Source organism: Apiospora kogelbergensis (genome assembly GCF_038363985.1).
Source record: "Apiospora kogelbergensis strain CBS 113332 chromosome Unknown utg000005l_segment0_segment0, whole genome shotgun sequence".
Lineage (NCBI taxonomy): Eukaryota > Fungi > Ascomycota > Sordariomycetes > Amphisphaeriales > Apiosporaceae > Apiospora > Apiospora kogelbergensis.
The window spans coordinates 5468111-5490008 of record NW_027117422.1 but is presented as its reverse complement, the minus strand read 5'-3'; the positions used below and the strand labels follow the sequence as shown (position 1 = coordinate 5490008).

Genomic DNA, 21898 nt, shown 5'->3' with positions numbered 1-21898 from the left:
AAGCCACTGTGACCGTCTTATCACCAGCCACTGCCATGTCAAGCTTTGGCGTGGGGGGCCTTCTGCGGGAAGGATTTGGGGGAGCTGGGGTAAAGGACGCTAGCCCTTAGGTGGTCGTTGAGGTCATTAGGTCACATCCACTAGAAAACAACAGGGTATCATTACCGCGTACAACGCACAAAGTTGCCTCTCATCAAACACATCAAGTACGGCTCATGTGATGGAAACGCAAGATTGCCTACAGCACAACCACAAGTGATGATTTAGTGCATCGGCTACACCAGATCCAGCAGGGTGGAATCGATGCTGGCTGCACCCTCGTTGCGCAGCTTCCCTCTTGGGCTTGGCCGTCCACGGGCAGAAAACGATAGTGTCTGCGGCGGCATGCATCTGCAATCCCGAGTCGCGCTTCGAAGCTTTCACAACACCATGAACACCACGAAGCCCAAACAAGCTAAGGTGCAAACGGTACCATGCAGGCCAACATCGTGTGGGTACGGCCGAAGATGCCGCAGAGAAGTTCTTATAAGAAGATTGTCTTGGCACACCCATCAATGCCCACTTCTTCCTGAGAATAACTGCTTCGCTCACGATTGAGCTTCATCTTGGTTGGTGATCCATAGGGCCTAAGTGGCTTGATCTCCAGATAAGTCGTCTTCTTCGCCGGTCTCTTTTCGCCTGCAGTCCTCATTTCGGGCACCTGCATTGCCAGGGGTATCTCAGAGTCTTTGTGGCGGCTTGCCGCGAGTATTAATTTATAATCATCGCCATAACCCAGCATCTTGCTTCTTGGACCAGCTGGCCGATGCTGAGCTCAGTGAATGCTATGTTCGACTTTCCCACGCCTTTTATATAAAGCATTCAATGGTAATGCAAGTTTGAAACAGCACAATGAAGCTATCCTGGATGAGCGCATGGCTTCTGGCGCTGGGCTGCGACACCTTGCGCACCCCCGCCCACAAACCCAATACTCAAGTGAGAGATTACTCCATTATCGCGCCTCGCCAGGGTAATGCCGCTGCTCAAAACGTCATTACCTGGGACGAGCATTCCCTCTTCGTCAATGGAACTCGGGTCTTGATACTCAGCGGCGAGTTCCATCCCTTCCGCCTACCAGTGCCGTCTCTGTGGCTCGACGTGTTCCAGAAAGTGAGGGCTCTGGGGTTCAATGCCGTATCGTTTTACGTCGACTGGGCCCTGTTGGAGGGAAACCCGGGACAGTTCACTGCCGAAGGCGTTTTCGCACTCGAGCCCTTCTTCGACGCTGCCCAAGAAGCCGGTCTTTGGCTTATTGCCCGGCCAGGTCCTTATATCAACGCAGAGGTTCGTGACTTATACCACGCATTTGCCAAGAGTTCTGAAGTAGCTGACAACATTCCTATCGAAGGTGAGCGGAGGTGGCTACCCAGGCTGGCTCCAACGAGTCCGGGGGCTCTTGCGAACTGCTGCCCCCGACTACCTCGTGGCGACTGACAACTACATGACCAATGTCTGCCAGAAGATCGCCAAGGCCCAAATCACTAACGGCGGGCCCATCATACTGTTCCAACCCGAGAACGAGTACACATGGGGTGACGGCAACACCCCATTCCCAGACGGCACGTACATGGAGTACGTCATGAAGCAAGCCCGGGATGCTGGGGTAGTCGTGCCCTTTATTAGCAACGATGCTGCTCCGTTGGGCCACAATGCGCCTGGTACCGGCTTGGGTGCCGTGGATATATATGGCCATGATGGCTACCCACTGGGGTTTGACTGCGCGAACCCGACCGTCTGGCCGAAAGACGATTTGCCCATAGACTGGAGAGCCCTGCACCTACAGCAGAGCCCATCCACTCCATACTCAATCAACGAGTTCCAGGCCGGCTCATTTGACCCATGGGGCGGACCGGGGTTTGAGAAGTGCAGCCAGCTATTGAACCATGAGTTTGAGCGGGTATTCTATAAGAACAACTTTGCCGCAGTAAGGCCCCATCACTTCACAAAACCATTGAAGTAGCTGACCTTCTTCTAGGGTGTCGCAATCCTGAACCTGTACATGATCTTTGGAGGAACCAACTGGGGCAATTTGGGACACCCGGGCGGCTATACGTCGTACGACTACGGAAGCGTCATCAAGGAGGACCGCACCATCACCCGCGAGAAGTACTCAGAGCTCAAGCTGGAGGCCAACTTCCTGATGGTCAGCCCTGGTTATCTGACTGCCACCCCAGCCATCAATGCCACCCAGATCTACACCGACAGTCCGGACATTGCAATTACCCCTATATTCGGCAATGGCACAGCGTCCGGGTCATTCTTCGTGATCCGGCACACGGACTACGCCAGCCTAGCGTCGACGCCCTACAGACTCACTCTGCCGACATCGCAGGGGAACTTGGTGATTCCCCAGACCAACCGTAGCCTCACGTTGAACGGGCGCGACTCGAAGATGATGGTCACGGATTACGATGCCCAAGGCACAACGCTACTCTATTGCACTGCGGAGATCTTCACGCACCAATCGCTAGCGAACGGCAAGAAAGTTGCGATATTATACTCTGGGCCAAACGAGTTCAACGAGTTCGCCGTGGAGGTACCAAGCTCTCATTTCAGAGTGATTGAGGGGGGGCAGGGAGCTTTCCAAGCTCGAGTCAGCCTCCTCCACGTCGTTGATCCTGGGCTGGCCGGCGTCCACTGCACGCACCATCGTTGAAATGGGCGAGTTGACTGTTTACTTGTTAGGTAAGAGCAGTGTCACTTACGTACATGGTTTCTCGCGAGGCTAACTACTATAGATCGCAACTCTGCGTACAAGTACTGGGTTACGGATGTCGCGGGAAGCCAATCGAAACTCATCGTCAACGGACCGTACCTCGTCAGGTCCGCCGCCTGGAACGGCGGCCAGCTCTCCCTCAAAGTGGACTTGAACGTCTCGACGAGTATCGAAGTCATCGGCGCCCCCTCAGAGACGACTAAGATTCGCATCAACGGTGTGGATATGCCCTTCGAGAACCACGGCCAATCCCTCCTAGTTGAAGTTGACATCGACCCAATCTCGATCAATTTGCCTGACCTCGCATCGCTTAAGTGGAGATCGGTCGACTCGCTGCCCGAGATACAGGCTTCTTACGACGATTCAGCGTGGACTGTTGCTGATCACACGTATACCAACAACACCTACGCTCCCCTCCGCACCCCGGTTTCCACGTACGCGGCCGACTATGGCTTCAACACCGGCACGCTGCTTTACCGCGGCCACTTCAACACTACAGGCCGGGAGACCCATCTCAACCTCACCGTCCAGGGAGGCAGCGGCTTCGCCGCCTCTGTATTTCTCGACGGAACGCCTCTCGGATCCTTCCCCGGCAATGGATCCACGTCCTCCCATCAGGCCACCCTCCCGATCCCATTGTCCAAGCTCGGCCCGCCAGGCTCCTCGCATGTCTTCACCGTCGTGGTGGACAACATGGGTCACGACGAGCAATCCGTCGGCATCGACTACATGAAGGCCCCGCGCGGCGTCCTGGACTGGCGGCTCTATGGCGACGACGTCAAGAACACCAGCAGCACCCCAGTCGTGTGGAAACTCACGGGCAACCTGGGCGGCCTCGAGTACGCCGACAAGACGCGCGGCCCTCTCAACGAGGGCGGCCTATTCGCCGAGCGCATGGGTTACCACCTTCCCGCCGCGCCCCTATCTGCTTCCTCTCCAGCGTCCCCGCTCGACGGGATCCGGAGCCCAGGTGTGGCCTTCTACGCCGCGTCGTTCCAGCTCTCGCTGCCCTCCGACGAGTGGGACATCCCGCTCGCCTTCGCATTCCCGGACACGTTGGCCAATACGAGCAACAGCAATCCCTTCCGGCTCCAGCTCTTCGTCAACGGGTGGCAGTTCGGCCGCCTCAGCAGCAACATCGGCCCGCAATGGGTCTTTCCCGTGCCCGAGGGCATCCTGAACTATAGCGGCGAGAATTGGGTTGGCCTCTCGCTCTGGGCGCTCAACGAGGGCGGGGCCAAGGTGCCGGCCATGGAGCTGCGGAATACCAGCGTGCCGATCTGGACGGGGCGGGAAAAGGTCGTCCTAGTGGATAGCCCGGCTTGGAGGGAAAGGGAGGGCGCTTATTGAGGTGGTATTAGAAGTTCCTTCGCTCCCGAATCAACTGCCTTCTACAGTGCTTTTCGTTAGGGTGGTCTTGCAGCTCCCGATCACGGATATCACGATGCGACCGTAGACATTTATGTTAAGCATATTGAAGATGAAATGATGAATGTCATTGTCATTTGATTCGTTACGACTGGCATAGTTCTAATCGTTCTTTGAATTGATCGTCCACATAAGCCTCATCACCATCATAGTGCGGCTTGTCACCACATGTTCGCGACCATCACCATGCTTTGATATTCCCCGAGTTTCGTTGGATTGATTTACGCCTTGATAGACTTGAACTTCTCGACGGCGTCCATAAGAGCCTGCTCGATAGTCTTCTCGTGGGCGCTGTGTCCGGCGTCGCCAATGATCTGGTAGTCGATGTTCTTGTTGTGGCTGCCGCCGAGGGCCTGGTACAGGTCCCAGCTCGTCTTGGCCGGGCACACGACATCGTAGCGGCCCTGAATAATGGTGATGGGCAGATGCTTGATCTTGGGGGCGTCTTCGACGAGCTGGCCGTCGCGCATCCAGCCGCCGTTGACGAAGTAATGGCACTCGATGCGGGCGAAGGCGAGGGCCCTTTTGGAGGATTGGGGTTAGTTACTTTAAGACTTCTCACATCCATTTAAGTAGAGACAATGGATAGTGAAGCATAAAATTAGAAAATGAAAAGGAAATCGAATTAAAGGGGTTAGGAGAGACATGGAGGTGGGTTGTTCTTAGTGAGTAGATCCAAACTCACCATTCAGGGTCATCCGCCTTGGCAATGTAGGCCGGGTCCACGATGAGCTTGCTGGTAGAGACCTCCCAACGGCTCCAAGCGTCGGCACTGTCGAGGTACGTTAGTCAGGGCTCAAATAGTTACGTTGCGCCACACCTCTCGTCGGTGTAAGTCTAATGAACAGATGGACAAAACGCACCACTTCAACTGCTCGTCCTCGTCATCGTCGTTGGTCAGGCGCTTGTAGTAGGCCTGCATAAGATCGCCGCGCTCAGCAGCGGGGATGGCGTTCTTGTACGCCTCGAAGTAGTCCGGGAAGAGCATGTTGGCGCCGTGCTGGTAGTACCACAGCAGCTCCTCGCGGCGCAGGGTGAAGATGCCGCGCACGATCAGGCCCAGGCAGCGGTCCGGGTGCGACTCGGCGTAGGCGAGGGCGAGCGTGGACCCCCAGGAGCCGCCGAAGACGATCCACTTGTCGACGTGGAGGTGCTCGCGCAGCTTCTCGATGTCGCCCACCAGGTGCCAGGTCGTGTTCTCCTCGAGCGAGGCGTGCGGGGTCGACTTGCCCGACCCGCGCTGGTCGAACAGCACGCTGCGGTAGTGCGCCGGGTCGAAGTACTGACGGTCGCTGTCGTCGATGCCGCCGCCGGGCCCGCCGTGCAGGTACAGGATGGGCACGCCCGTCGCGGTGCCGCACTCCTCCCAGTAGATGCTGTGCACGGCCGAGACCTGGAGGTGGCCCGACTGGGTCACGTCGAACTTGGGGTACACGGGCGTCATCTTTTGTTTCTTTCTGGGGTTGAAATGGCGAGAAAACGGAAAATGGGGGTCTTGGGCTGGTGTTTGGCAGAGAAAGATGAATCAATGAATTTATGGGATCGTTCGTTTTGGATTTGTCCCATCTCGGGTGTCTTGAGAAACGCACCCGGCCGAAGACCCCGCCCAGGAGCAAACGGGTTGTTCCCTCTTTCCACTTAAGGCAGGGTGGGTAGCATGAGAAGCGGATCCCCCAAGTACGTGTCGCTTCCATCCTGCGTTCATGTCTCGTCTGTCGGCGCGCTTTCTAACATTTCGTATTTGTATATATTACTTAAATATCTATTCGTCCGTGGTACATTCCTCATTAAAGGCCTTGCACCATGTTGGCCGAGTAACCTGCTGCATGCGGGAGCTTGCTTGGAGTTACGTGTACCATTTAGGTCTATTCGTTTCTAGCCGTCAAAGAACACAATACTTGTTTTCTCCTCTGCTACTTGGTCCTTCTTTCTTCTGCCACACGACAGTGAGATGGCACTTTCCTGGGCCTCATCATTAACCAGCCATCCAACTGGCCCCAACTTCTAATACCGACGAGACGTCCGTGTCATCGCAGGCTTGTGTGTTCCCCATGGAGCCTTGCGGCTCGTGCGATGTAGGTAGGACGAGGTAGTTATCGTGTTTGAAAATCAACCCGCCTATCCCCTAAAACTCCGTTGTGTGTTTTGACTTCTAGCCAGTTCGTATGCAATTAAAATGGGGTTTAAACGCGCTAACATAATTTGTTGCCGAAGTAAGGAAAGAAAATCACAATCATCGCTTGGCCCGCTCTGTCGCTGCTGCGCTCAGGGGTCCGCTGGTCATGGTCAAGCCAGCCGGCGTTCCAGGAGCCGGTGTAGAGCTCCGGGTAGCCGGTGCAGAACGGTTGTGCGCCATGTGGGCGCTGACCAAGTGACCAGCGGCCAGGGCCGAGCAGAGCGAAAGCTCGCCGGCCAGAACGGCAGCACCAATGATGCGGGCCAGTCGCCGGGCGTTCTCACCAGGGGTGGTGGGATGCGATCCGCGGACGCCGAACATGTCGAGCATGGCACCTTGAGGAGACAGAATGGTACCACCTCCCAAAGTACCAACCTCAATAGAGGGCATGGACACGGAGATCTGGAGGCTGCCATGGAGACTATAGACTTGTCAGCATCTGATTCGTTGCCGAGCATAAAATGGCAATAACTTACTTCTTCATAATGGTGATACAGTTGGAACTCTCGATAACCTGGGCAGGATCTTGACCGGTAGCCAGGAAGATGGCGGCGACAATGTTGGCGGCATGGGCGTTGAAGCCTCCGACGGAAGCAGCCATGGCGGATCCGATCAAGTTCTTCGAGATGTTAAGGTCGACCAGGGTGTCCACGTCACTCTTCAAGACCTCCTTGACAACCTTGGCGGGAATGATAGCCTCGGCGACAATGCTCTTGCCACGTCCCTCGATCCAGTTGATGGCAGCAGCCTTCTTGTCGATACAGTAGTTGCCGGAAACCGAGACGATTCTCATGTCATCGAAGCCTCCCTCGGTGGCCATGATCTTCAGGGCGTGCTCGACACCCTTGGAAATCATGTTCATACCCATGGCGTCACCAGTCGTGGTCTTGAAACGGATGTAGAGGTTGGTGCCGGCGATGGCAGTTTTCATGGTCTGGAGGCGGGCGAATCGGCTTGTCGAGTTGAATGCGGCCTTCATCATAGTTTGACCAGCATCGGAATCCAGCCAGATCTTGGCCGCGCCGGTTCGCTCGAGCGTCTCGAAGCTGACGCAGGGGCCGCGGGTCATACCATCACCAGTCAGAACAGTCACAGCACCGCCACCAGCGTTGATGGCCTTGCAGCCGCGGCTCGTAGACGCAACCAAAACACCTTCAGTGGTAGCCATAGGGATGAAGTAACTCTTTCCGTCAATCACGAGAGGACCGGCAACACCGACGGGGATGGGCATATATCCGATAACATTTTCGCAGCAGGCGCCCAGGACTTGGTTCCAGTCGTAGTGCTCGTAAGGGAGTTTGGAGCTGGCGAGGTAACTCGTAATATCGGCGGTAGCAGGGGTACGCGAGATGACAGCGCGGCGAATCTTGACGGCGCGGGTACAATCCTTGAGACTTCTCTCCAGAGCATAGCCGGGAATCTTGCCCTTCAGTGACAGGTCAATGATCTCATCGTCGGTCATATCAAAGATACGCTTCTCGGTAAGCATCTGGGCCAGCTCGACTTGACTGTGAGAAATAACTGGTGCCTTGAGCGGTTCGGGCTTGGTGGCGCGTTTCATGGACAATGCGTCGGCCTCATCATCCGTGGAGGCAGGCGTGAGTGGCTTCGATTCAGGAATTCTCGGGGTCTGGTTTCCAACAGCTGGAAGGGTGGTGCTCTGGCTATCGTTGAATCTCTCGGCCGAGGCAAGCTCCTTGGGGTCAATGGGATGGTCCGCAACATTGGGGTCCTTAATGCCCCATCTGGCCGCGTTGAACAGATATCCGTTCAAGGTGATACTCAAAGCAAGAGCGATGACAATCCACTTAGACAAGACAGGGTCCTCAAGACTGGTCAAAATGCCGCCAACCATGCGTCCGCCCATGCCGTATTCTTCAAGCGGGGCATATTTATCTTGGCCCTCGGCAGTCTCTTCAGTAGTGGCCGGTACGCCGTAGTGAACAGAGGGGAACTCGAGTTCGTACTTGATGGGAGTCAAAACAGTCACCACGGTCGTATGACCATGGCCTCGTGCCGTGTACAGCATCTCGTCCAAACCGTTAGATGCAACCTTGAAGGGGTCGACGGGAGGCGTAGTGACCACGCCACCCAGACCGCCAGTCCATGACATGTAGCCGGGAGTGCGGAAGGGAATGGAGCAAATGTTGACCAAGTTGACGGCAAAGAAACCCACAACCATGTAGAACTTGAACTTGGGAATAGCACTGCTCTTCACGTTCTGGCCGAAAAGAGGGGCTTCGGCGCTCTTCGAGTCGCCGCCGGGGTAGTCGTTGCTCTTCGCAACATTTTCGGCCACACGTCGGCTAAGACCGTCATCTTCGAGAGCTCTGCGCATCGCAACGTGGCGCTTGATGCGGTTGATCTCGAGCTTGATGCAGAGAATAGCAGTGTAGAAAGTGAACAGCAGGATGCCGTCAAAGAAGAGGATCCAGGCTGCCAGGAAGCAGAACTGTTGCAGGCCACCCTGGACACCAGAGGCAGCTCCGGCAACCAGGATGAGGATCTCAATAACATAATCCCGGACAATTTCGAAACCCTTCTCCTTGATAGCACTCTGCACGGCATATTGGATAACACCTTCAGGCAGAGCAGGCGACTTGCGGGAAGACTTGTCCGACTTTCCATTCGCTTCCTCGGGTCTGCGGTGTTCGAGGGCGTGGGAGAGAACAGCCCTGGTCAGGACAATGTTCTTCTCGAAACCGACAATGACGACGAGGAACGGCAGGCCTTCGGACAAAAGCACAACAGAAACGGGCACGCCGAGCTTCCAAGTGACGTTCAGGCCGAAGAGGAAGGCGAAAAGCGAGGAGAAGAGGACGCTGGTCGCCAACCAAACATTCGATCCCATCTTGCGCATGCTCAGGAAGAGCGAAACGAAAGTAAGGTGCATCGAGATGTAGCCGAGGACCATGATGATAATGTCGAGAGTTTCGGCGTTCTTCAGGAGATCCAAGAACTCGGTCCACGCATTATGGACCCAGCGTGTCAGGCTTCTCGCGGTGTTACCACGCGCCACCTTCATTATCCACATCTTCTGCTCGTTCTTGCCCTTCTCGTTGGTTCGGGACTCCTGTTCGGGACCGTCGTTGGGGATCTCCTGCGCAGCAGCAATGAACTCGGAGGCTTCGCTGTACTTGATCGAGAAGGCCAGGGCGCTGTCTTGAGAGTAGGCAGTCAGGCCGTTGGAAGTCGAGGGCAGGTGGGCGATGGACAGGTTGCTCGGCAGGGGAACAATGTGCGGTTGGGGAGCGGTCTGGGGGCCCTCTTCCGAGGACTCAGGGAACACCAGAGTCACCAGGGCCATGTGGTCGGCGTCGGTGGGAACCTGGGCGAAGCTGTCGAGGTTTTGCCATTTCCAGCCCGTCTCGGGGCCAGTAACCAAGTTCCTGCTTCCTTCTACCAAGGAGCTCCAATCTGCCTTCCGGGTGCTGCTTGTCGCCTCGTACAAGCTGTCTTTGACGATCCCAACGTAGGTCGTGCTGGCGATAAGCGCAACGGCGCAGATGGTGTAGATAGGGTGAACGCAGGCGATCTTGGAGAAGTATTGGAGCACGGGAGTGACCTTCTTATTGACTTTGGAGGGGGGTTGCGGTTTGCCGTCAGGCTGCTGCCCGCGGAAGCGGGCAGGGAGGAGCGAGAGGGCGTTCATGTCGAAGGATGCGTCTCGCGCGAAGGCATTCCTAGAGATCTCGGGTCTTCCTGCATACATGGTGATCGAATTAGCTCAAGTCATGGGCCGACTGCCAGACAGAAGGGCCCGGCTGTCCCTTTATCGAGGGCGAAAGAGAAAGTGCGCATGCCGAAGCCGCGCATGATAAGCCTGGAGGCTGCCATAATACACACATGCGTGCGGCGCAAGGGTGTAAGAAAGTCGGGGAGCTGTGCCCGGGGCTTCCTCATTCAGAGACGTAAGCAGTAAGCGATGACATACCTGGTTGGTTGGATTCTGACCAATGTCTACAATCTCAACAGGGCCGTATCACGTCGCACCAGCTGGGCGCGTCGTCGAGAGTCAATGGGCGAAGTAGAGGCCGTGCCTGGCGTGCGCGGAAGTGGCTTTTTCGGGGATGGGTCGAAAAGGGAAATCCCCGACACCCTCCTTTCTGGAGTTTTGACGGCGTAGAGCTTATAAGCCTGACGTGCTTGCTAGAAGCTCAAGACCAAAGTGGCGGGCAGTTGAAGATTCAACAAATTCCGTATTATAAACAATTGCTTCTAGTTGAATGGAAGCAATTGGCGGGAGTGGCTGTGTTGTGATGACACGAAAAAGGATACACAGCAGACGGGGAAGGGGCGGACACAAGGCGAAACGAAGAGAAGAAGTCGCACCAAGTCACAATACACACACACCGCGATTGAGAAGGAGGGGATGGGATGGGGAGGGGGCCTTGGTGAAGAGTAGAACGGGCCGTGTGTTCAATGGTTTCCTCCCCTCTCTACTTATCTCGAGAAATGGGTCGGTGAAGAGAAAATCGTCTATATTAATATTAAATTTTAGTTGACGGTACAGTACAAGACGGACTAAAACCAAACAATTTGTTGACCCTGGCAAGTCCTGGACAGCGACCCGCTCCCTCTACAGACGCTCCAACCCTGTTGAATTGCCCATCTTGCCATGCTTGCTTGCTGCTGCTTGGGGACCCTAGTGAAGCACTAACCATATTAAATCTTAGCTGATCAGGTATTTCTTTTGGCCTCTGCCCGTCTGCCCCTTTAAATCGGACAGTTCAAAACCTGAAATCCCCTCTGCGGCCGAATTGCATCGGCCTAAGTGGGCTGAACAGCTCACACAGTTGACAGGCCGACTGGAGTTGGTGGTGCTGGCCTCGCATCTTGCATGTCGACAAATTACAATCGCATTTTCCAATGCCAAGGCCCCCCCAATCGACTAAAAAGATTGATAGCCTGCAGCCAGCTTCCAGAAAGAACCCCCCTGCTCCCACCCGTTGGCCAATGCCTTTTGGCTGTCTCACCTAATCAGCCTTTTTTTCCATCCCAAGAGTTGTAGTTGCAGGCTAGTTAGGTCATCGACTTTCGGCTTCGTGCGAGGGATCATTGAGCACACATAATCGTAGGGGCGAAGGACCATTACGCTTATCGTTCCCATCGTCTCACCCATTGTCCAGCTCCAGCTCGCGTGCTTGATCAACGGGGGACGGACGTTAAGGACGGGTTCTAGTGGCCGACACCCTGGCCTGGCCCCTGCATCCGACACGACAGCGACGGGTGGAAATGAGCGGTGATCGTTGACGGCCTTCGAATCCCATCCCATCCCACCCCAGCACCGGAATCATCACCCCCCATCCCCCCGTAGGTGACAATCATGTCAGCAGCCTGCCGCTTGCCGGTATCCTACGTACTATAATCGATAATGCAACTCTGTGATTCCATTGCGCGTACCAGAGAGAAAAGGACAACATTCCGCTAATATGTTAGCGCCCGCTCGAGGAGAGTGAAAGGTGACACCCTTGACGTCAAATACAGTAAAGCAGGTCCGATGCGGAGGGGAGGGCCAGAATGTCTTAGTCTCCCAACCGTTTGGGTCCCCAGCAGGAAATGCTTCCCTATCACCAATCCCGAAACCCGCCCCCTCGCCCGAGTCAGTCACTAAACGTGTCATGCGATGCCAATGGTAGCGACAGTAAACCCGCCGAAGGTAGACAGCGGGATTGACACCGAACCCAGAGTGCGATTATCCTGGTCGGCGAGATAACGTTGAGCACAGAAACCGCACGTGGCATTGGTTGTATAGTAACTCTAGCCATTCGGGAACCCATTTATATCGGTCTTGGTTTAGCACACAGTATCGAAGTTTCGCTTCTCTTCTTTTCTTTTTGCAACAAGCAAGCCTTGAGCTGAGGGGTAACGGTATCTACGCCCCTCACATCATCAACTGGCACACAAGAAATGGGTAAAATGGCACTATGTTTTGGCACCCGCCATCCAATGAACCTGACACCCGTTTCCGTGCATTGGCGTGGGGTGCCTTGTGCGCAGAATGGGTGCGAGCTCACCTCGAGGTTCCAGAGCGCGCGCATCGGCGGATTTCGGCGCGGGGTCTAGGTGGGATATTCCGTTGACCGCATCTTGAAACAGCAAGCAGTAGTCCCACGAACTTTCAGGGCAGAATGAGACACAATGTCCTACAAATTTTGCGAACTCGGTTCAGGGACGGGGTGGTGGCAAGGGAGTGGTCACACCTGAGCAGTGGTTACACCCGCGACTCCCAAGTTGGCGCAAGGCGGTGGTTCCTTGGCCCCTTGCTCCTTTGCTCCAGCGTACCAAGTAGACAAAACGAACGAACCACTGCCCGATGCCCGGGTCCCCCTGCTCCCAGCTCTCAAAACGCCGTCATCAATCTCTGCACCTCGTCCGACTGCATCGTGACCACCTTGACCCCCAGCTCCTCCAGCTCCGTCTTGCATTGTGCCCAGTTCCCCTTGTCGACGGGCCGCGTGCCCTCGTCGATCACGTAGCTCCGGAACCCCTCCCTGGCTGCGTCCTCGGCGCAGCTCCGCACGCAGTAGTCGGCCGCGAGCCCCACCACGTAGACGTGCGTGATCCCGGCGTCGCGCAGGCGCCCGGCCAGGCCGCTGTCGCAGCCCCGCGGGCTCGTGAACTTGTCGTAGAAGGGGCTGTACATCTCGACGCGCGCGTCCTGGCCCTTCTCAACGACACCGCCCCCGCCGTTGACGGCGTCGTCGAAGTGGCCCGCCTCCAGCTCGGGCACCAGCTCCGCGCCGCGCGTACCCTGGACGCAGTGCACCGGCCACAGCCGCGTCTCGTAGCGCTCGTCCGGGTTGGCCGGGTTCACGACCGTGGCGAAGTCCGTGAAGGGCTGCTTGCCCGCGTGGTTGGCCGCGAACGACATGTGGTTGGCGGGGTGCCAATCCTTGGTGGCGATCTTGGTCACGAAGGGCAGGCTGAGGAGCTTGTTCACCACGGGTGCTATGTCACGCCCCTCGGGTACGGCAAGCGAGCCGTTCTGTCACATATAGTCAGTTTTTTTATGTATACTGAAGCACAATGCCCTTCGGTTGAGCGATGACATACCGGTGGACAGAAGTCCTCTTGGAAGTCAACCACGATGAGAGCGGGCCTGAACACCATGATGACGGTAATCTGGATTATGTGATCAACTATTGCAATAAAGTATTAGTTTCTACTGCAGTGATTATCGCATGTAATAAGCATGCGCTATGGTTATAGCATCTCGTCTCTGTTTGGTCTCCGTTTGGGTGTGGCTTCAGCTTGAGTCTGGGGAAGGTAAGATGACCATGTCTTGGTGGTGCTTTCTTCCCCACCCCCATTTGTATGTAAATGTTTCAGCGGAGCTACAACTGCCGATTCAGAACTCAATTCAATCCTTCAGCAATAGGGGAATCATAATGAACGCATATTTATTGCCGTATGCAAACATGTCCAATTCAATTATTAATCTTCTACTCGTTCTTGATCTAGCGTCTCGGTATCACTGTGACTAGAATTATCTGTTACCACTTCTGACCACCCTACCAATTCGCCTCGAACAGTCACAGCAAAGCACGGTGTGATGTCATGTCTCATGATCATTTCATTTCGCTAAGCCATTCTGTGTAACCCTTTTCAGTCCAGTCATCAAAATGCCACATGATTTACGCGTACACATCAGCTGTCAAATCATCATCAGTCAATCGTGCCTTTACGATGGAGCAAACCGCCGAGGGATCTTAGACCAGTTCGCAATCGGAGGAAACTCCGGATCGAAGCCGCCTCCGTCGCTTTCTTCTTCGTCTTCAATCTCCACCATCTCTATATCCATATCCGGGACCGATCCCCGAGATCTCGTTGGATACGGCTGACTCCGCGATAATTCCTCGGCAACAGTTGAGCCCGAGCTCTGTAGTCCTTCATTTGGATCTCCGTTAAAAGAAGAGTCATCGTCATCTTCACCAAAGCCCAGCACTATCGACGAGGCACGCTGCTTTCCCTTGTCGCGAGAGTTGTTGTTACTGGGGCTCGCCGGCGTGAGCGGCGCCCTGGCCGTAGGTCGCTCGATGGCAGCCGCGTCGGATGGCCCCGGCAATTCCGAATTGGGTGTCTTGGGGGTAGTCGGCTGGCGAGACTTGGCGTTGCTGAGATTACCTATCATGAGGTCACGTTGTTAGCGACGTGCATTCGTACCAATCTCTGCCCCTGGGGACCTGGGGTCCCACATTCGCTGAGGGGGTTCTGGGGATAGAAGACGTACATTCTTCGGTGGCGTCGCTCACTTCGCGAGCATACTTCTTCATCATCAAGTCTTCCTTCTTGATACCATGATTCTCTCCACTGAAGTGATTCACTGCTCTGTTCCACTGGAAGGGATGGGCTCGGAAGTAGTAGATATCCTTCGCGCGGTGCTTGTCCTTGCATACCGCTTTGTTGCAACGCAATACATAATAGCCGGGCAATTCCTTATATCTGAAGATGCACTCATCCGGTTTGACATCGGCTAGTTTGATGGGCTTCAGATTCGTGGTCCGGGCATCACCAGCCGATGCGTCATTCTATCCGATGCGTCAGCCTGTCAACATTGCGAATGAGAAAGGGGGAGGTGGATACCTACATTGCTCGGAAGCGAACGTCGTCGTCTCTTGCTGCTCTCTTCCCGAGTCACTTCACCGCCAGTGCGGCGTTTGGATGCCCCTGGTGCGTCGTTCGCTGGGGATAGTATATCTGCGCATGCTCGTAGTGGTGCTGGGCTGCCTTCATCCTCTCCATTCTCACCGAAAAGGTCTTCAACATCGTCTGTATGAGAAGCCGTGCGTACGTCTTCAGCCTGCATGGTTGCCGATCGGCTAGAGCTGCTGACTATTCCGGACAAAGCATCCATTGCCGCCTCGGGAGCCCTGGGCTGCGAAGGGCCGAACGTGGACGACGGAGCTGAGGGGGCAGAGAACGCATTCGAGGCTGTTCGTGGTGTCTGAGGCGTACGCAGCGATGTAGCTTCCCTTTGCTCGTCCTTTTGGCTTGTCGCCAGCTCATTTTCCAATTTGTCGATCAGTGTATCGATGGCCCTATGAAGCTCGGGTCGCACGAGTTCGAGGTACTCCCGGCACTTGGCGTCGTAAAGCCTCTTCTGTTCTGCGAACCAGGCTAGACACTTGACGGTCCTGGGGATGTCGCGTAGGGCCTCGTCGAGCTCTTGTTCGAATGTTTCCAGATCCTGGCGTCTGAGCTTCTCGCCCACGCACTCGACCACAACGGCCTGGATGTTCTCCCGGAAGCTTTCTGCGCTTGCTCCCGGTGCGGTCATTGACACGTATCCAGCCATTGGCCAAAAGTTACTAATTCCGCTTGGCTCGGCTGGTAACTCTAAATGATTCCTGGTTGAAGTAAAGATAAGTTCAGGCGTTAGCAAAAGCAGACGACGAACAACGGTAATGTAAACCGGTCTGGCAGGTGGGAGTGGTGAGTGGCGTGGAACGACGTTGGGTGGCAAGCCACACTTTATAAGTATTAGTTGCCTATATACTGTAGCCAATAGAGAACGGCTATGTCAGTGGCAATAATACTAGCGTGGCAGGCGCCGGGGAAGACAGCTGGGGATTCCGTCGAGGATGCTGGAAACATCATCCCAATCAATCGCTCAACCACCAGTGTTGTTTCGAAAAGCCGCCTTGTAATCATATGATGTCTGCAGCAACCCAGACCTTGATACTGTGTGCTGCAGAATCGTGCATCTTCGGGCATCGGAGGCCTCGAACTGGTTCGATAAAAGCTTCCCCAGTTTCAGGGGAGGTCGTGGACCCTGACAGCGATAGCTTCGCCACGGCCAACGACAGCCGGCCATCTGCGCCAAGCCTCGATAGAATGCTACATCAAGAGGAGCGACTGGTGGAAGGTTGTGTGGAGGTGGCTGGGACGGCTCGTACGGGAAGCCGGTCTGCGGAAGCGATTTGCGAATAGGTTATCTTGCCGACCCGTCGGTCACCCCGCAGCTGCGATCTTCAACTTCACAACCAACTGCATATGGCCAAGCCAATCACAGGTCTCAACGTCAACGTATTAACAGGGGTGATTGACCCTGGTTGATATCTGCGTGTCTTTCTCACGCCTGAATAATAGGAACGAACGCTCAGTGCATGAAGGGGCGTCAATGCGTGCATGACAGCTGTGGCTTGTGTTACTCGAGCACTAGGGGGAAGGGGGTGAGAAGAAACGCACATTGGCATTTGCAGCCCGAATCTTGTGACGTTCTGGTTCGGCGCGCCCGTTACACTATCTACTAACAGGAAATTGACAGAAAAAGGAGTACAGAAAACCCGATTACGATCATACAGCCCAGCTCAACCAGTTCCAGCGACCCCCTACGATCCCGCGCAGTCCCATCATCATTACCCTTCATCCCCTTCGCCCTCTTCTCCGCTCTCGTGGGCTCCATCGCCGGATCCAGGGCGCAAAAAATCCTTCGGTGCCTCCTCGCCGACGCCCGGCGTCGTCGCGAACGACTTGGTGCGGTCCTTGCGGGCGATCTGGCGCGCGGCCCGGTGAAACCCCAGCAGTAGGCCGGCCTTCTCCTCGTGGTGCGCCTGCTGGGTCTGGGCCTTGGCCACCACGAAGCCCTCGGTCAGCAGCTCCGACTCGCCGTCCCGAGACGACAGGAAGCTCGGCCACAGCACGGCCGCGATGTCATCGATGTCGGTGATGCCCTCTGCGACAGCGCAGGTCCCGGTACTTTCGCCACTGCTGCTGCCTCCGCCACCGCGCGCCTCGTTATCCTGTTGATGCGACGAGGTGGCGTCAGTACTGCCGTCGAACGCGGGCAGCTCGATGATCTTCCAATCATCGCCGTCATAGGCGTCGAAGCTGGGCTCGATCTTCTCCTCGAGCAGCTGCAGCCGCATCCACTGGCCGCAGATGTGTTTGCACACGGCCTCGAGGGACGACTTGACCTCTTCCTGGCGGGCCTTGGGCAGCAATGGAGCGACGCAGGCTAGCACGTCAAAGACTGCCTGTTGGATGCGCTTCTTGCCGTTCTCCTTCTGGCGCGAGGGCGAGACGGGCAGCAGCACCGAGCGCAGGTAGGTCTCGCGGTCGTGGTCGTCGTCAGCAAGTGAAGCCAGCACGCCGCACAGCTCGTTGCACTGCAGCAGGTAGGTCGGTTGAAACATGTGCTGGGCGCATGTCCAACCCAACACCCCGACCAGCGCCGCCACGCGCATCCGCTTCGCCTCGGCCGAGTTGGAGATGGGCAGCGGGATCAGCCGGCTCACTCGCGGGTGTGTGCGCAGCGGTGCCCACTTCTCCCCTGACGACGCTCCGGAGAAGGCGGCAGGGTCTAGGTCGGCCGCAAATAGCTCTGAGGCCCATGTGTACGCCGCGGTAAACATTGAGTTGAGTTGCTGTTGACTATATGTGGATGCTAACATTAGTGATGTGAAACCTGATGATGGTCAAAACGAATGGACCTACGTAGTCACGGTCGGTGGTGTCTTCATATTGAATGACAGCTTATCAAGATTCTCGAATTTGGTCCTGAAGAACGCAGCCTCATCGCGGACTTCTTTGAGTTCTTTCAAGGTTTGCTCTTGGTTCTCCCTGGCGGCTACGATCTCTGATTGCGCCTTTCCCAGGTCAGCCTGTAGCGTGTCAAGCTCTGATGCCTTGTCTTCCAGCTCCTGCTTCGAGGCCGAATTATCGTCAATGGCCTCATTGAGCTGGGAGATGATATTGTCGATCTTGCCGCTCTTTGTTTGAGCTTCTTCGATCAAGTTGTTGATGTGTGCCTCGTTCTCCGCCAGCTGCATCTTCGTCGCTTCCAAATCGGCATCTTTGTTGCTCAACTCGTCTCGCGCGGTGGTAAGCTCACCATCTTTTGCGGCCAACTGCAGTTGATGCGCTTCCCGTTCAATGTCGGCACCGGCCAACTTGTCTTGTAAGGCGGAAACTTCGTCGTCCTTCCCGGCCAGTTTAGCCTGTGTCGACTCGGACTCCTCCTTCAGCAGCCGGATTTTCTCGTCGAACTCGGCCGCCCGCTTCTCCAGCTCGGCCAGGCTGGCGTCCCGCTCCCCGCAGCGCTGGGTCTCGTCGGCCAGCAGCTGCTGGATCCGGGCCAGCGACTTGACGTTCTCATCGTTAGTGATGCTTAGAATGCTATTCCGATCACGCAGAGAGTTGTTCTCTTCGAGGATGTCCTTGAGGTATTGGAAGGCGCTATTGGAGGCAAGGAGCTGGGTCTGGTGGATGAAGTCCTCCACAAGATGGGTGGGATCCCAGTCTTGTTCCATGCTCGTGAGATGTGTTATTGCTTGATCCAACATTGTGTCTGTACGGAAGTGGTTTCTGGTGAAGGATACTGTTGAGAATATGGTTTCACAAGACGTATCGACCCTTTAAGAGCAACAAACGAGCGATGCTTTGGCACGCGTATTAGTCAGTCCCTTTGGTCAAACAACATCATCGCATGCGCCAGCATATGCGCAACCACTCATGGTGCGACATATCATACAGTCCGAGTTGATCGTGTATGCCCTCAAGTCCTCTCTCTCGGTGCTCTTCCGATGCACCATTTACCGCGTAGGGTTGACGTGTTGGTGATGTACGTGCACCATGGTACCGAGACTGAGTCAGATGAGACGACAGCAAATCTTCAGGTCTGGCAAATGAGGTGCAAAGGCTTAAGCGACCCTGCCATCTCACCACATCGCTGCTTTGTGCTCTTTTGGTGACCCAACCCGCACGCCCCGGAAACGCCGTTCGCGGGGTTGAGCCTATCGGATGTCTGGCACAGCATTTGGGCAGCATTCCTGCTGTCGAATAGCAGGACGTCCCCGAACTCAAGGCGATCGGTCGTCCTCACTCTATCGGGTACTGAGTAGCATACATTCAGTACGTGTGATTTATTATGCCTGACGCCTATTTGGGACGAAGCTACTCATACTTCAATACAAACACCCGATGGTGGTCACTCCTTCAATACCCAAATGCCCAACAGGATGCGTCGTGGCTGCGCGATAAGAATGTTTGATTGATTCGGGATATACTTGATCATGGCCAAATGCAATCGATACCTGCAGAACTCCTCCAATTGGTACAAGAACTGTTTCATGCCCAAAGGCCACGCGGCGTGCCGACCTCCAGCTTGGGTCATCTCTCAATAGGTGGTTCAAATAGGAGCAGGAAACCTCCCCATATTGTCTCCATTTCTGCCTGGTCTATCCCATTTCGAACTCTGGTCGACATCTTCGTAACTGCCCGTGATCCGCACAACACTCCTTCCATAAATGAAGGGCACGACTGCAATTATCGTCACAGGTGACGTAGACTATTGAAACCGAAACAAATTTTGAGAAGCAACCATCCTCGCAGCCGCCCTTCCGTTCGCAATGACTTGTCAGGGCAATCGGATTCCTCCCCAATGCGCACATATTGCAATCCGACCGAGTTTGCAGAAGCCAGTGAAAGCCAGTTACACATAAGCCAGAGAGTGAAGCGTAGAATCAGACTCGGGGTATTATCGACTGGTGGTGGTATGAAGTCCTTGGGTGCCGATCCGATATATGGCGCCAAGTTGAAAATCCAAGCCAGGGACAACATGTTGGTTGGAAGAAGTACCAACATGAAATAGAGAGGATTGGTGCGAGCGTTCCGCTTGGGGTCGGAAGACAGAAGTGCTGCCGGGGAAAGGCGCGGAATGTAGTTTCTGCCTTGAGGCCGGGTATGCGTCCTAGAAGGAAGCTTTCGACTCGGCTTGCGCGATCAATGCAATCAAGTGCGATAGCGTGGAAGGAAGCGTTCTTGCCCATATTGTCTATTCTGAACGAGCGTTGGAGTGCGAGGTAGTTGCGGAAGAACAGTGTTTGTGTACTGCGAGTTTTAGGTGTAGACTGCAACTTTTTGTTTAAAATCTGTAGGTGAAGAGAGCAGGCACTCCATTCTAAAAGGAAAGGGTGCATGTTATATAGGATTTTCACGGCTCACCAGCAGGTACCGGATAAAGCCCAGAACAAACATTGCTGGCTAGATGACTCGACCCGTTGTCGGAGAAGGTTTTAGAGAAAGGGAACCGAGGAGTTTGAAACTTTACTCCTAGGCAGAAACGAGAGACAAGAAATCTCTGACCCGAGTCTCTGTAAGGCCATGTTCAGTGAAGATGCGGAGGGCGAGGAAGACGATGTTTACTATAGCAGCCAGAACAAGCAATAGTCATTCTACGCTTCGTAGAACAATCGAATGCACACATCGGATAGAGTGATCTGGCTGACTAATTTTGAACACAATAGTCCAACCACGACATCTCCCAAACTTTCTTGGGCTGTGAGATGGTGGTTTTATGTTAATCATCAGAAAGGATATTAAAACTGTAAAGTATAAAAAAAACAATCTACAACACCCGAAGACCAAAGCCAAATTCCGAATCATGATGGGCCCACTACCACTGTATGGAAATCCCTTTAACACCTCCCTGAACAGGCCGCACAGCCATCGTACTGGCGATCATTTCAAGAGTCATATTTATAAGGTTTCGTTTCTTCTCGGTTGACAGCTTGACATTTAACCGAAAGAGAAAGAAAAAAGGATGCTTAGGTCCCTGGCTGGCCGAGACTAGGAAATTCACCTCGCTGAGCTTCGCGGCTTCGACGCCGCAGAGAGACAGGAGGTCAGACCCGGTGTACCGAATCGCGAGGCTGGCTACATTCTCTAGACCTATTTGATTGTAGACTGTCGCCTCCCGTAGCAGCATATAAAGGATCCAACAACGTGCAGGCTGCGTAGGGAACCCAAATACAGCCTTTTCGGAACGCGACTCAGGACGACAGGTTCCAGCCTATCGAGATAATTCGTAGCTAAGACGAGGAAATGATTGCCTTTTGGGATAGTCCTTCTATTCCCTGAACAAACTGGGTGATCTGATCTCGCATCCAGGGGCTAAAATTCGTTCCAATTCGAGTACTGAGGAGACTATCTGCTTCATCAATAAGTTTTACACAAGGAAATATCATACGACCCAACTGGAACAGTGCTTGGATGGACTCCCGGTCTTCCCCACCCACTTCTTGTGGATTTCGTAACCAGAGAAGTGAATCACGGAAGCTCCGGATTCCTTGGTAATGGCTCGACTGACCTGTTGGCAGTCTTGTCTGCGATGTTGAACGCACTGTCCATGGTCCATATTCGGAATCTCCGTCAGTGGCTTGGTGTTTGTGCCTGCCAGCTTTCGCATTTATTGCAACTGTACTTCGCGCCATGCTTGGAAGGGAGCGGAAGGGGGTAATTGGACCGATTACAAAACGTCGTATAGCGCACCAATCGATCATACTATATTCTTCACTCCTGTCCTTGTGGCTGGCATCACCGTAGTCACCTGCCGGCCCGACTGCAAGTATTCAGTCATTGGAGGTTTATGATGAGGATTGTTATTTCTTTTCTTTCGGTCCGATACTGAGCTTTCCTCCAAGTATGATGATGAGGCGATGACGACAAACCATCAACGGGTGGCGCTGACCGTCGAAAAGGGCCGAGTGTATACCGCACCAATCATCTGCGAGGCGTGAGGCTGCGATTGACCTTAC

The 21898-nt window shown here is 54.8% G+C and overlaps 6 protein-coding genes across 6 annotated transcripts; 1 reads left to right on the top strand and 5 right to left on the bottom strand.

Moving 5' to 3' along the window:
• Positions 1–891: 891 nt before the first annotated feature.
• PG998_008445 (putative beta-galactosidase A) lies at positions 892–4105 on the top strand (the record flags this gene model as incomplete). The annotated part of the gene is made up of 5 exons (XM_066875261.1): positions 892–1323; positions 1388–1963; positions 2015–2575; positions 2634–2724; positions 2778–4105. 5 exons carry the CDS (start codon positions 892–894, stop codon positions 4103–4105), a joined length of 2988 nt encoding a protein of 995 aa, XP_066731206.1.
• Positions 4106–4404: 299 nt separating this feature from the next.
• PG998_008444 (proline iminopeptidase) lies at positions 4405–5627 on the bottom strand (the record flags this gene model as incomplete). Its single annotated transcript, XM_066875260.1, has 3 exons — positions 4405–4705; positions 4869–4955; positions 5047–5627. 3 exons carry the CDS (start codon positions 5625–5627, stop codon positions 4405–4407), a joined length of 969 nt encoding a protein of 322 aa, XP_066731205.1.
• Positions 5628–6416: 789 nt separating this feature from the next.
• PG998_008443 (3-hydroxy-3-methylglutaryl-CoA reductase) lies at positions 6417–10071 on the bottom strand (the record flags this gene model as incomplete). Its single annotated transcript, XM_066875259.1, has 2 exons — positions 6417–6780; positions 6836–10071. The coding sequence occupies 2 exons, from the start codon at positions 10069–10071 to the stop codon at positions 6417–6419; spliced, it is 3600 nt and encodes a 1199-aa protein (XP_066731204.1).
• Positions 10072–12702: 2631 nt separating this feature from the next.
• Positions 12703–13472, bottom strand: PG998_008442 (isochorismatase; the record flags this gene model as incomplete). The annotated part of the gene is made up of 2 exons (XM_066875258.1): positions 12703–13347; positions 13416–13472. The coding sequence occupies 2 exons, from the start codon at positions 13470–13472 to the stop codon at positions 12703–12705; spliced, it is 702 nt and encodes a 233-aa protein (XP_066731203.1).
• A 571-nt stretch (positions 13473–14043) lies between these two features.
• Positions 14044–15639, bottom strand: PG998_008441 (uncharacterized protein; the record flags this gene model as incomplete). The annotated part of the gene is made up of 3 exons (XM_066875257.1): positions 14044–14486; positions 14593–14890; positions 14950–15639. The coding sequence occupies 3 exons, from the start codon at positions 15637–15639 to the stop codon at positions 14044–14046; spliced, it is 1431 nt and encodes a 476-aa protein (XP_066731202.1).
• Positions 15640–16720: 1081 nt separating this feature from the next.
• PG998_008440 (uncharacterized protein) lies at positions 16721–18646 on the bottom strand (the record flags this gene model as incomplete). The annotated part of the gene is made up of 2 exons (XM_066875256.1): positions 16721–17735; positions 17799–18646. The coding sequence occupies 2 exons, from the start codon at positions 18644–18646 to the stop codon at positions 16721–16723; spliced, it is 1863 nt and encodes a 620-aa protein (XP_066731201.1).
• Between the last annotated feature and the right edge of the window lie 3252 nt (positions 18647–21898).